The sequence below is a fragment of the Lemur catta genome, chromosome 14, assembly GCF_020740605.2.
Source record: "Lemur catta isolate mLemCat1 chromosome 14, mLemCat1.pri, whole genome shotgun sequence".
NCBI classification, from domain to species: Eukaryota; Metazoa; Chordata; class Mammalia; order Primates; family Lemuridae; genus Lemur; species Lemur catta.
The window spans coordinates 51,217,928-51,230,820 of record NC_059141.1 but is presented as its reverse complement, the minus strand read 5'-3'; the positions used below and the strand labels follow the sequence as shown (position 1 = coordinate 51,230,820).

General features: G+C 49.7%; 1 protein-coding gene across 1 annotated transcript; it reads right to left on the bottom strand.

Moving 5' to 3' along the window:
• Positions 1 to 2,406: 2,406 nt before the first annotated feature.
• Positions 2,407 to 12,853, bottom strand: PLAC9 (placenta associated 9). Its single transcript, XM_045569083.1, has 4 exons — positions 12,741 to 12,853; positions 4,260 to 4,357; positions 3,012 to 3,135; positions 2,407 to 2,894 (listed from the first exon to the last, which is right to left on the bottom strand). The coding sequence occupies exons 1-4, from the start codon at positions 12,802 to 12,804 to the stop codon at positions 2,884 to 2,886; spliced, it is 297 nt and encodes a 98-aa protein (XP_045425039.1). The 5' UTR covers positions 12,805 to 12,853; the 3' UTR covers positions 2,407 to 2,883.
• Between the last annotated feature and the right edge of the window lie 40 nt (positions 12,854 to 12,893).

Below are 12,893 nucleotides of genomic sequence, written 5' to 3'. Positions count from 1 at the left end.
AAAACAACTCTTTAATCATTATCTGAATCAAAATATTTTAATCAAGAAAACTAAACAAATAAAATAGATGAGACACCCATCCTCAGATAAATATTCTTTTGGGGGTATGTCTTGTTAGTTCTAAACAGTTGGTTCCCCATTGGAACACCAAGCTAAACACTGGAATTAGGTGGCCTTTTAAAACTTGTTTTAATTATGTGGATTAAAAAAACAAACTCAAGTTTAAGGCAAAAAATAAAATTTATGGGATGCAGTGAAAGCAGTACCAAGAGGGAAATTTATAGCTGTAAATGCCTACATTAAAAGAGAAAAAAACTGAAATTGGTAACCTAAACTTCCCACTTTAAGTAATTAGAAAACAAAAAGCAAACAAAACCCAAGGCAACCAGAAAGAAAGGAAGGCCAGAGTGCAGATAAATGAAATGGAGAATAGGAAAACAACAGAATAGGACAAACAATGATTCTCTGAAAATATCAACAAAATTGACAAGCCTTCAGCTAGACTCACACAAACACATACATGTACACACAGAGAGAAGACTCAATTACTAAAATCAGAAAGTGGGGATATTACTAACAACCTTACAGAAATAAAAAGAAAAGAGTATAAGAAAATACTATGAACAATTGTATAGCAACATGTTAGATAACCTAGATGAAATGGACAAAGTCCTAGAAACACACAAATTACCAAAACTGACTCAAGAAACAATAGAAAATATGAATAGGTCTATAACCAGTAAAGGGATTAAATCAGTGATCCAAAACCTCCCAACAAGGAAAAGGCCGGGACCAGATAGCTTCACTGGTGAATTACATTAAATGTTTAAAGAAGCAACATCAATACTTCTCAACTTCTTCCCCCACACACACAAAAAGGAGAAAACACTTCCTAACTCATTCTGTGAGATCCGTATTACCCTGATGAGAAAGCCAAAGACACCACAACAAAACTACAGACCAATGTCCCTTATGAATATAGGTGCAAAAATCCTCAGTGAAATGCTAGCAAAGTGAATCCAGCAGCATATTAAAAGGGCTATATACCTCGACCAAGTGGGATTTATCCCAAGAATGCCAGGATTGTTTGTTATATGAAAATCGATTAATGTAATACATGTTATTAATAAAATGTAAGGGAAAAAAACACATGATCATCTCAATTAAATGCAAAAAAAAGCATTTGATAAAACAAACTCTCAACAAAGAATAGAATAGAAATTTCTCAACCTGATAGAGTGCATCTATGAAAAACCCATAGTTAACATTGCTGGTGGGGACGTAAAATCGTACAGCTGATGTGTAAGACAGTTTGATGATTCTGCAAAAAAGTTAAACATAGAATTACTGTTTGACTCAGCAATCTCATTGCTAGTTATAGATCCAAGAGACATGAAAATGTTGTGTCCACACAAAAACTTGTACATGAATGTTCATAGTAGCACTGTTCATAATAGCCAAAATGTGCAAACAACCCAAATGTTGATGAATGGATGAATAAAATGTGGTATATCCATAGAATGGCACACTATTCAGCCATAAAAAGGAATCAAGTACTGATTCATGATGTTACAGTATGCATGAATCTTGAAAACACTGTGCTTAGCTAAAGAAGCCAGATACAAAAGGCCACATATTGTGTGATTTCATTCATGGTAGTTCCCCTTATCCACAGGGGTGTGTTCCAAGGTTCCCGGTGGATGCCTGAAACCACCAGTAGTGCCAAACCCCACAATACTATGTTTTTTCCTATACATACACACCTATGATAAAGTTCAATTTATAAATTAGGCATAATAAGAGATTAATGGTAATCATAAAATAGAACAATTGTGTCAGCATCACTCTTCTTGCACTTTGGGGCCACTGTTAAGTAAAATAAGTGTTACTTGAATGCAGACCCCGTGATGCTGTGGCCCTGGTCTGAAAGCTGAGATGGCTCACGGTGGGAGGCGTATGCAGCGCGGCTATACGGGACAAAGGGAGGATTCGTGTCCAGGCTGGGATGGAGTGCAACGTCGAGGGATTTCGTCAGGCTACTTAGAATGTCAGGCAACTTAACACTTATGAATTATTTCTAGAATTTTCCATTTACTATTTTCAGACCATGGCTGACTGCAGGTAACCGGAACCATGGAAAGCAACACCATGGATAAGGGGGACCCCTGCGTTTTAAATGGGCAAGCCCATAGTGACAGAGGCTAGTGGTTTCCAGGGGGATTGGGGGAGACGGGATGGGAGGTGACTGCTGAATAGGCACAGGGTTTCTATTTGGGGTGATGAAAATGTTCTGGAATTGGTGATGATGATTGCACAACATTGTGAATGTACCAAAAGCCACTTAATTTATACAGTTTAAAATGGTTAAAATGGTAAATTTTATGTTATGTGAATTGCACCTCAATAGAAAATTAAAAGAAAAAACTTTAATGGGCACACAAATCCCCTGGAGGTCTCATTACAATGAAGATTCTGACTCAGGAGCCTGGGCTGGGGCCCAGGCGCTGCATTTCTGACAAGCTCCCAGGTGATGCCATTGCTGCTCGTCTGTGGCCGTTTTGAGTAGCCAGTCTGCTGGCTACTTCTGTGAACGCATCTGCCCTGTAAATAAGGAGGGATGAGGTATAGACGGCAGGGGGCTGGGGGGAGAGGGCTCCCAGGTCTGAGCCTGGAGAAGGATGCAGGCCTCAGGGCACAGGAGTGGACGGAGAAGGGGCTGTGGTTACAGGGTCGCTCTGTCAGCAGACACAGAGGGGACCAGAAGAGTAGCTTTTATTTCACACAAAGCTGGGGAAGGCAGGCGAGAAGACGCGGCTGCGTCCTCAGAGGGTTGCTGTTGGCAGGTGTATTACCCCCCGCTGCCGGGCTCCTCCACCTCGGCGCTCAGAAGCTATCTGAAAGAAAGGGGTGGCCTCGGAGTGAGCAAGCAGGGGGTGTTGGAGGGTCTCCCACCCAGCAGTGCCCCGCAACTCCCCTCCCTCCCCTTCCTCTCTGCCACCTGAGCCACTCACCATCTCCAAGGAGGTCGGGGGCCGGGCTGAAGGGCCCGGGGGGCAGGTTCCAGGCCAGCTCCTCCAGCAGGCCCAGCAGGCCTTTCACTTCTGTCTCTAGGTGCTCCACTGTCTTCTCCAGCGTCTAGGACAGGAGCAGGAGACAAAAGCAAGGACAAGAGTGGCGCCACGTCCTGCTTTATCAGCCACGTGCTAAGGAGCACCTAGAGGTTCAGTGGGTGCAGGGGGAAGGGGACTGGGTGCTTCAGGACCTGGGTCCTCCTCATTCAGACTGTGCCCCTGCCTCAGTTTCCCCAGGTGACAATGTCATAGGGGCTCGCTCTTCAAGGCCACTTCCTGTGTGGCACTCAGTGGTTGGCATGGAGCGACCCTAGAACACCTTTTCCCTTTTGGATTTTGCAGCCTGGAGCTCACATTCCTTTTGTTGCCCTGCCCCCTGGTGGCATCTCTGCCAAATGACAGGTTTGGAATTCTGCAATTTTCTTTATTCAGGGTTCTTAACTTTTTTTTTTTTTGGTGTGTGTGCCATAGACCCCGTTGGCCATGTGGCGAAGCCTACAGACTTCTTCTCAGAATAATGCTTCAAGTGCAAAAAATAAAACATACAGAATTACCAAGGATACAAATTATATTGAAATGTTATTCAATTGTTAAAAATTAAATATTTGATATAATAATAAATGTATTTATTATCCCACTAAATCACAGGATCTAACATCAGACCTAACAACTACTGAAATTTTGACATGATGAGGAGGATAAATGATATGTGGAGATATAGCAACTATGACAGGATGAAATTATCTGTGATGTCTATTGATGACAAAGTCACAGTACTATTAATACTGTGGTTTGCTGTCTGTATTTAGGATGAATGAATAGATTTCAGTGAAATTTAGCACTCCCATTTTTCAGGCTTGTGACAGTAAAGATGTCACTTTTTCCCCCCACATGAATTTTTGGGCCACAGGTAGGAACCATGGCTATATAACAAAACACAGTGATTGAATTTCCACCTTCCCGTCTAGTAATTATGTGGCGATCTGGGGGGGGGGCGAGGGGGGGATGTAAGCAAGGCCCTGGGGGAGGGAGGGTCTGCTGAGGGCCAGTCAGCCAACAGCCCAGATGGGGCAGGGGCATGTTTAACCTAGTGACCACAGGGCAGGATTGCCTGGACTCCTGACGTTCCAAAGAAAGCTTGCATCTGCACCCTGTGAAGCCACATGTCCTCCCAAACCACACTGTTACCTCCTGCATGACGTCCAGACGGCCTTCGACAGCCCTGTGCCTGTCACATCCTGTGCTCTGAGCTGGGCCTCCTCGGGAGGGGCTGAAGGGTTCTGCAGCTGCAGGAAAACAAGTCTTGTCAGTGCGGGTCCCTCGGTTTCCCTGTAACACCAGAGACTCTTGCAAAACACTGAGCTCCAGGTTGGGGGGGGGGGCTGCCAACAACCGCACGGGTGAGCAGAGGAAGGCCCAGTGGGTCTGTGTGCAAGCTGTGGCCACCTCAGTCCCTCACGCGTCTCTGTGACCACGCTCCCCGGCAGACCCAGGTGGGCTTCCTCAAGGAGGCGAGGCCTGAACTGGGACGGGTCAGGACAGGAGGAAAGACGCCAGTCAGGGGGAAGGGCACGGGCAAAGGCAGCGGTGTGGACGAGTGGCTCGGGGTGCAGAAACCCCATGGGGAGTCTGCAGCGGCTGAACACACAGGCCGGGCAGGGAGAACGTGGCGAGGGGCACCCTGGAGGAGGAGCCAAGGGGGCAGAGCTTTAGCCCAGAGGCCTTAGCAAACCAATTCCCACGCATGTTTGGGGGTTTAATTTAACAGAAGAGTCATAGAGTCATACATGAATTTTTAAAGTATAGAATGGATGTGTCTTTGAAGGCAGGAGGTCGCTGCAGTAATCAGGGTGAGAAGTGATGAACAGAGGCGGCAGCTGAAGGAAGAGAAAGGAAAATGAGTGGCCGTAGGCCGGCACCCCCACCAGCAAGCAGCAGCCAATGCCAGATCTGAGCGCTTACCGCGCACCGTGTCGAGTGCCAAGCACAGGTGTTAACCTCTCCGACCACCTGTTATCTCCAGTTGACACACAGGGAACTGACACACAGAGGGCTGAAATGATGCGTCTGAGGTCACAGCACCCGTGAGCAGAGGATCTGAGGTTTACCCGCTCAGCCCTCGATTCATTATTTTTCTCCTCAACGTTGGTCCTTCCTGGCACCATCGCCCCCACACCAGATGTCTCCGAGCCCTGGGCTGAGCCCAGGTTTCAAGCTGGTAACTCCGAGATGCCTGTGGGCTGCCGGAGTTGGCTGAAGCCCTGGAGAGTACTGGCGCTCAGCGAGCAGGGTGCTGCCCCAAACGTCAAGAGAAGCCGGGAGCTTTACGGATCCTACCGAGCATGAAAAAGTCAGTATGGCCAAACACAGCAGGGAGGGCTAGCAAGATAAAGACCAGAAAAGCAGAATGCCACGGAAGGCCCTGCCAAATGTCACCCTGGCACTTTTAGCCGAGTGTTGGGGGCAAAGCAGAGTCTAGATTGTGGTGGGATGAGAAGGGAAGGCCAGGTCAGGGAGTGGACGCTTGAACCTAGAGAACTTTTTCACCAAGCTTGGCTGTGAAGGAAGGGGACAGATCACAAGGTCTAGAGAAGTGTTGATTGTTGTCCTTTCTGTCTTGTAAGCATTGGGAAACTCGACCATGCTTCCAGCTGAGGGACAGGAAGGAGACAGGAGAACGAAGGAATGCATTTCCTGAACCAATGGGTGGTTTGGGATCCAGAGGGCTGGGTAACCCCTGGAAGAAAGGGAGGGAATGCAGCAAAAACAGGCCAAGACACACCTGTACTTAGCAGCCAACGAGCTGAGCGAGCTCCCACCTGACAGCCTCTACTCCCTTAACTGTGTAAGAGGGAGGCACCTACTGAAATTCAAGTAGGGAGGAGAGCTGTGGTGAGAATATTTACACCATGGAAATCAGCAAACACTCTTTCTTTACGAGCACCAGTCTATCAGTGCACCACTGGGTGAGGGACTGCAATAGCGAGAGGGCTTCCAAAGGGGATGTGGAGAACGAGGGAGGCGGTGCGGGAGGACCATGCAGAATGGGCGGCATCGGTGAGGAACCACAGATCGCGGGGCCTCTGCCAGCTGTGCTCCACCGTTGGGGTGCAGAGCCGGGAAGACAGACGGCTGGGTGGGGCTGACTCTGGGAGTCTGCAGATGAGTGTGCTGGGGTGAGGGGCCAGGGAGCTGAGATGTGACCAGCAAGGGGCGTGGGGAGGGGTCCTCGGGTCTAGCTGGGATGAAGGAGAGGAGGCCAAGAAGAATGCCCATAAACTGGGAGAGAAATGGGGGTGCTGAAGGGACTGGAGGTCTCGATGAAGTCACAGGAGTAACAGGAGGGCCAAGTGGTAAGGGACATTGCAATTTTAGCTTTTAGAGGAGGAGCAGCTTCAGACAGTGACAATATCAAGGTAGGCAAGTCCTGGGCTGGGACAGGGATGGTGAGCCACTTTGCTAGTGGTGGATGTGTAACTGTGAGAGGTAAGTGGCTTGCCCAAAGTCACACTGTCAGCAAATGGCTGGACACCAAGCACCCTGACCTTCTCCTGGCCCCATCTCGGCAAGTGGCCTTCTGGGGCTCTGCTGGTGTCTTTCTGCCCTTAGATTTTCTGATTCCAGCTCTATCAGGAAGCATTCAGGGACGAGAACCAAGACCAGGGACAAAACTTCCTTCAATTCTGAGCATCTTCAGTGGAGAACAATTTGTTTTTAAAATTCTTCTTTGCATTGTTTCCCTCCATTGAGCTTAGCAAAGCCTCTTCAAAGGTTAATGGTGCTGCTGCTGAGTCCAGGGCAGGTGGACATTATAATGGCACTTTGGCTGCTTTTTAAAAAGCGAGTCTCTTAGAGACCCATATTGAAACATTTACAGATGAAATGCTATGAGCTCTTGAATTTACTTCAGAGTAATCCAGGCCTGGGTGGGGCTGGGGAGAGGCATGGGTGGGCTATGAGGCAAACAAGATTGGCCAAGAGTTGATCCCTGTGGAAGCTGAGTGACGCGTGCTCGGGGTGCATTCAGCTGCTCTCTCTGCGTTTGTGTATATGGTTTGAAATGTTCCATAACAAAAGCCAATTGTCGGATGGGGTTGTCAGCAAAGAGCAAAAGCTATCGTGGGCTGCACGCAACCACGTAAAGCGTTCAAGGCGAGAGGGGGGTGAAGACAGACCCCAGAGGGTGGGGGCTGCATTCCACTCCGGCCACACATCCTGAAGATGCTCTGGAGAGGCGGGAGCAGGTCTGGAGGTGGCCCTGGCAAAGGGACTCCAAGTTCATTTGTCTCAGCTGACACCAGGCTGCTCAGCCTGGAGAGGAAAGGCTGGGAGAGCTGTTCTCACCACAGGGCGGCCGTCCTGGGAAGAGGAGCCTGTCCCCAGTGGGTCTGTGGCCAAGTCTTTCCCCCGAGTGTCCCCTGCCCTCTCCCAGACCCTAGCCCTCTTCCCTCGAGCACATCCCCCAGGCTTAGGCCAAGAGGCGGCAACATGAGCCCAGCGGGGCTCTGGCTGCTTCAGGACTCACGCACGGATCTGCTCCTCCCCGCCGGCCTGCAACACCCTGTTCCCAGCCTGTCTGCGATGAGGTCTGACTTGGCTCCAGAACCCCCCCTGGGAAAAGCCCGGGCTGAGGTCGCTCTCCACACAGCTCAGCACTAATCCCTCACATCTGGACAAAACTGTGCTCTGTGCAACCGCCACGACTGTCCATGAACTCATCCTGGCCTCCAAGAGCTCATCAGAGAAAGAAAGCTCGGAGCAAGGACTAACACTCCCCATCGCACCTGCTCCCCCCTGCGCGGGGTCCTCACCACGGCTCAGCTCGTGGCAGACCCCGTCTCAGCCTGGCACGGCCATTTATCGCTGCGGGGTCGTGAGAAGCTTTCTTCTCCTCCTGGAGCCTCTGCCGTCTCCTCTGTGAAATGGGGTGGGGTCAGCCCCAGGCCCTGTGGCCCAGATGTCGCTCACCCATAATTCTTCTCTGTCTTTCCAAGCCAGCTGAGAGGCCTCAAAGGGTAGCTACAAGGACAGGAATGGGGTGAGTGAAGGAGAAGCTTCTTGGACCAGAAGCTCCAGCAAGTCAAGAACTGAGGGCCTGCGCGCGCGCGCGCACACACACACACACACACACACACACACACACACACACACGGCTGCCAGGAGGCTCAAACAAGGGGAGTGCGAAAGGCTGAAGGATTGTCGTGATCAACCCTGAACTGCCAAGGCTGCGGTTCTGCTCCCTTCCTTCCTTCCCTCCCGCCCTCCCTGCCCCTGCCAGCTGGGAAATGGACCTCCTTGGATGCTGGGTTGTTTTCTCTGGCCCGGCTCCTGCTCCGGGCCTGATGTGCACCCTGGATGGTGGCCATGGGTGGGGCATCCTGTGCTGGTGAGAACAGGCTGCAGCGGAGCCAGGGGCCCCGGGGGAGGGCTGGGCTGGGCCGGGCCTGCGGCCCCAGTTAAAGAGATGGCCACTGGGTCCCGTCCTCCCACTTCCAGGCCTTCCAGGGAGACCTTTTGTATCTGGGACCCAAACAGTAAGAAAGCGCCCACCACTCAAACGATTTCTGCGCTGAGTGATGACAAACTTATTCTCAGCAGCGACTGTAAGTGCCGCTGTGTCTTCTGCATCGTCAAAGTCACAAAGTTGCTCTGACCAGCAACACTGGCCACTTGGGGGTTAATTATATTTGACCACATCCAATATAATAGAATAATAAATTTTACCACATCCAATATTGGTATAAAGATTCGTGATTCATTCAAAACCATCCGTGGTTGTGATTAGTGTTAAAGCAGCAGAACGCAATTTCCAAACGATTCGATGAAGAACTCCAAAATGCAGAGCCACTCGGCTGAAAGAGAAGAGGGACCCCTCGAGCCCCCTGAGAGAGAGCTTACGAGGAACGTTTTTGTTTTGTTTTCTTTGGAGAGGGATGTGTCCTGTCTCCCCTGGTCTCTGGTCATTTTCCAGGCTGGATTTGAGCTTTTTGATCACTCTGAGACTGTACCGATGTCATTCCATGCATTCCGTGTCTGGCTGTTAGTACTTTTCTTAGGATACGAGTGAGGCTGCTGTAAGGAGGCAGAGGGCTGCCTGCCTCAACCACACACGTGTTCTCTCTCGGGTATGGATTCAGAGGTAGACTGGCTGGCGGTGGCGCTGCAGGCGGCTCTGCTCCCTGAGGCCATTCAACGGCCCAAGATTACTTCCATCTTGGAACACTGTGTTTTTTAATCCACTAAATTATGATGTACTGAAGCACTCCAAAATCCCCAGGATGCTGAAAAGGTCTAGAAAGCCATCAAGGACAGAGCTCGGAGATGCAGTCTTTCCGACCGTGCGCCCTCTGCCTCTCTCAGCCTCCCTCCCCTCATCTGCAAGGCATGTGCCCTGCCCGACCGCTTTGCAGGATAGTTGTGTTGCTCCTGCTCTCCACAACGCCTTGGAACTGCCAAGTGATGTGCAGATGCCACGCAGGGACATTTGCTTGGGAAGATGAAGGCACCAAGTGAGTCAATCAGTGAAGCTCGAACCAGGACCCCGCCTCTCCAGGGAGTGTTTGGGGGGGCTTCTCCAGCAAGGAGGCAGGGGCTCAGCGCTGACCCACTCTCTGGTTCCCTGATACATGCCAATCCACCTGCTGCCTCCTTGGCTTCTTCACCTTCAGAATGGGCACAACCAAACTCTATATTCCAAGCTACCATTGATTTGTGATCACTTATCGTGGGCCAAGCTTCTTGTTCAGTGCTTACAGCAATCATTTCATTTAATTCTGTGAGGTCAGTATTCTTATATTCCTCCCCCTCCCTTTTTTTTTTTTTTCACAGATTAGAAAACCAAAAAGCAAAGAGGTTGAGTAGCATGCCTAACATTACATAGTAGATGGTGGTGACATGTGACACCTTTGCAGCTGTCTCAAGGCCCACAAGAGCCCAAATGTGCACCTTGGGTCAAATTGTCTTTGAGAGGTTCCCTCCCCACCATATCCATTTTTGTGAGAACAAACACCATGATCCTCACCACAGCCCTCTGGCAAAAGCAGAATCCCAATGGAAGGCAGATGTCCATGGGGACCTGGGGAACGGTGTTGGACAATGACAGCTTCCCCACTGGAACCCAAGGCATGGGTGAGAACGGTTATACTAGTTAAAGGGATGAAGCTCTTAAGACTTCAGATTCCTCCAATACCAAAATAGGAACTCGGCTGAAGCCTTACCTTAACAAAAGGTCTCTACAGGTAACACAAACAAGTTTTCTTCACTTCATATATAAAGAGCATTTACAGAACAATATGAAAAATCCTAACACCACAACTGAAAAAGTCTAAGACAATTTATGACAGTAGAAATGACCAATGTGCCTGTGAAGAAAAAGTCCAACTTCAGTAGTAATCAAAGGAATGCAAATTAAAATAATAAAGACTATCTGTAAAGTATTCTTGCAAAGACAAATCTAACTGGGATTTGATCAGGCTTCTAGGTTTAGCTATCAGTTTATAGAAAATCCAAGGAGTAGAGGAACATTTAAATGATGCAAAAGGGATGCAATTAGCAAAATCTATGTGTGGAAAACTTTACAGGACAAACTTAGTTACTTCAACAAATAAATGTTAAGGGGAAAAAAAGGTAAGAGAACTTACATATTTAAAGAGACTTAACAGATTTATCAACCAAATGCAATGTATGTAACCTTATTCCGATCAAACAAATGAATTGTAAAAACCTATAACACAATCAAGGACTTTGAACACTGGTTGGAATATTTGATAATATTCAATAACACACCATTTTCCGAATGTGTTAATGGCACTGCAGTTATGTTTACTAAAACAGTATTTATCTCCTAGAGATACACAAGGGAATATTTATAGATAAAAATATATGATGCCTGGAAGTTCCTTTAAAATAATCCAGGGAGAAGAGAGAAATTGGAGATTATAAATTTAATAAGATTGGTCATGAACTGATACTTGCTGAAACAGGGTTGATCAGTACATTATGCTATTCAATTTCTGCGTACTATTATTTTATACTTTATTTTTGTATCCAAAAGTTTTCATAATCAAAAGTCAAAAAAACGGAATATTGTCTGAAATCTGAAAGGTTATGCACAAAAATGTGTGAAATCAGTGTAAAATTACATTAATACATCTATATTTTCCTCCTTTTCTTCTTAATCTGTAGCAATGAGCAGGCATAATCAGAAAGAAAGATAAGGTTTGGAAGTGGGCTTAAATTTTTAAATACCAGTTGTGGCTAAAGGAGAAAGCAGGCTCCGAGAAAATATGGGTTGGTGTGTGTTCCCTCTGTCATCCATTCCCTGAAGCCAGCCCCATGGGGCGGGCCTCATTCTCCCAGATTTGTAGAAGGGGACAGCCTCAGCCAGGCGAAGCCACTCACCCCAGGCAGGAGCTCCCCCGGGTCAGGGTGGCCTGGATCCTTTCTCTGAGTGCTCACTCGCACAGTTCCCTGGGCCCTGAGAGAGACTGGGGGCTCCTATCTTGGCACAGAGCACTTCTGCCTGGGTCCGGGCAAGGGTTTGGCAGAGGGGGTGGGAGGCCTGATGCTTGGCGAGGGCTCTGCCTTGATACCGCGAGGCCTGAGCTTTCCCCTCGCCTGGACCACTGGGATGAGCTACAGCCAGTAGACAGGGATGTGGGCTGCAGACTGTGATGTGCAGTGCAACATGCAGGCTGGTGGAATGTACAGTCCTAGGCTGTAGCCTAGTAAGTCACTTGACAAAAGTCACACTCTCTGAGCCTCACTGTGGAGGGACAGTATTGAGGCTACTGGGGGGGGGTGCAGAGGAGGAAAGGGATAGTACAAAGCAAGGACCCCAGCTAGTGGAGTACCCAGATGGCCCCTCTCTCTTTCACATCCTCCCACCTCCACCCAAGGCAGCTCAGGCCCCCAGAGAAGCTCTCTGGGAACCTGAAGGCTGGCGTCCTCCCCCAGGCTGCGGAACCACCGCAGGCCACCTGGCAGGTGACGCAGTGGCCTTTCCCCTCGGGCTGCCTGCCTGTCTCCCTAAGGCTGTGCTGGGCCCAGGTTGGGGCATTCTCCCCCTGGAGCTCAGCTTCCTAGCAATGCGCTGCAGAGCCAGGCCCGAGGGCGTGGGCAGCCCTGGGACGTTGCTGGCCTCCAGGGCGGCCCCAGCCAGCAGACTTGACCTCCTGCCCCCAGATGCTTGGCTCCTTCTCTGTCGCCAGCTCTAGCCCTGGCACGGAGTTTGTTTTCTCCCTCTCTCTCCGCTCCTCCTTCCTTTTGCCATTTCAGTTACTCTCCTTCCCTTCTCCTTCTCTTTTGTCTCTCAAACTCCTTTTTCTTTCTATCCTCATTGATAATCCGTTTATCTCCAAAGCCTTTTGCTGTCTCAGCCTCTCCTTTTTCCTTTCCTCTTCTCATTCTTTCCTCTCTCCTTTATCTTTCCGTTCCTCTGTCTCTATTTCTCTGCCTTTTTTCCATCTCTGTGTCTGTTTTCTCTCAACATCTTTCTCTCCATCTCTCTCTCTCTCTCCATCTCGCCGCTGTGTCCGGCTCTGTCTCTCCCACCTTCCCTCCGCCTCTCTCTCTCTCTCTCTCTCTCTCCCCCCTACCTCGCCATCGGCTGGTCCCCCGGCTGTGGGTCCCCTGCCCTCGCCCGCGCCCCAGGTCCCTCGCCCCACTCACCGGCCAAGGCGCCCGCGGCGCGCAGCAGCGCGAGCCCGGCCAGCGCGCAGAGCAGGGGCCGCATGGTGCCGCCCGGCCGAGCGCAGCGCCGTCTGCCCGCGGCCGCCTCCCCGGATCGCGCCGGCCCGGCCCGGGAGGGAGGAAACGCTCGCA

Coding starts and splice junctions, on each gene's coding strand:
- PLAC9 (XM_045569083.1), bottom strand. CDS start 12,804: ATGCGGCCCCTGCTCTGCGCGCTGGCCGGGCTCGCGCTGCTGCGCGCC. Junction 4,358..12,740: donor CGCCGCGGGCGCCTTGGCCG/GTGAGTGGGGCG, acceptor GTTTTCCTGCAG/CTGCAGAACCCTTCAGCCCC. Junction 3,136..4,259: donor GTCTGGACGTCATGCAGGAG/GTAACAGTGTGG, acceptor CTCCTGTCCTAG/ACGCTGGAGAAGACAGTGGA.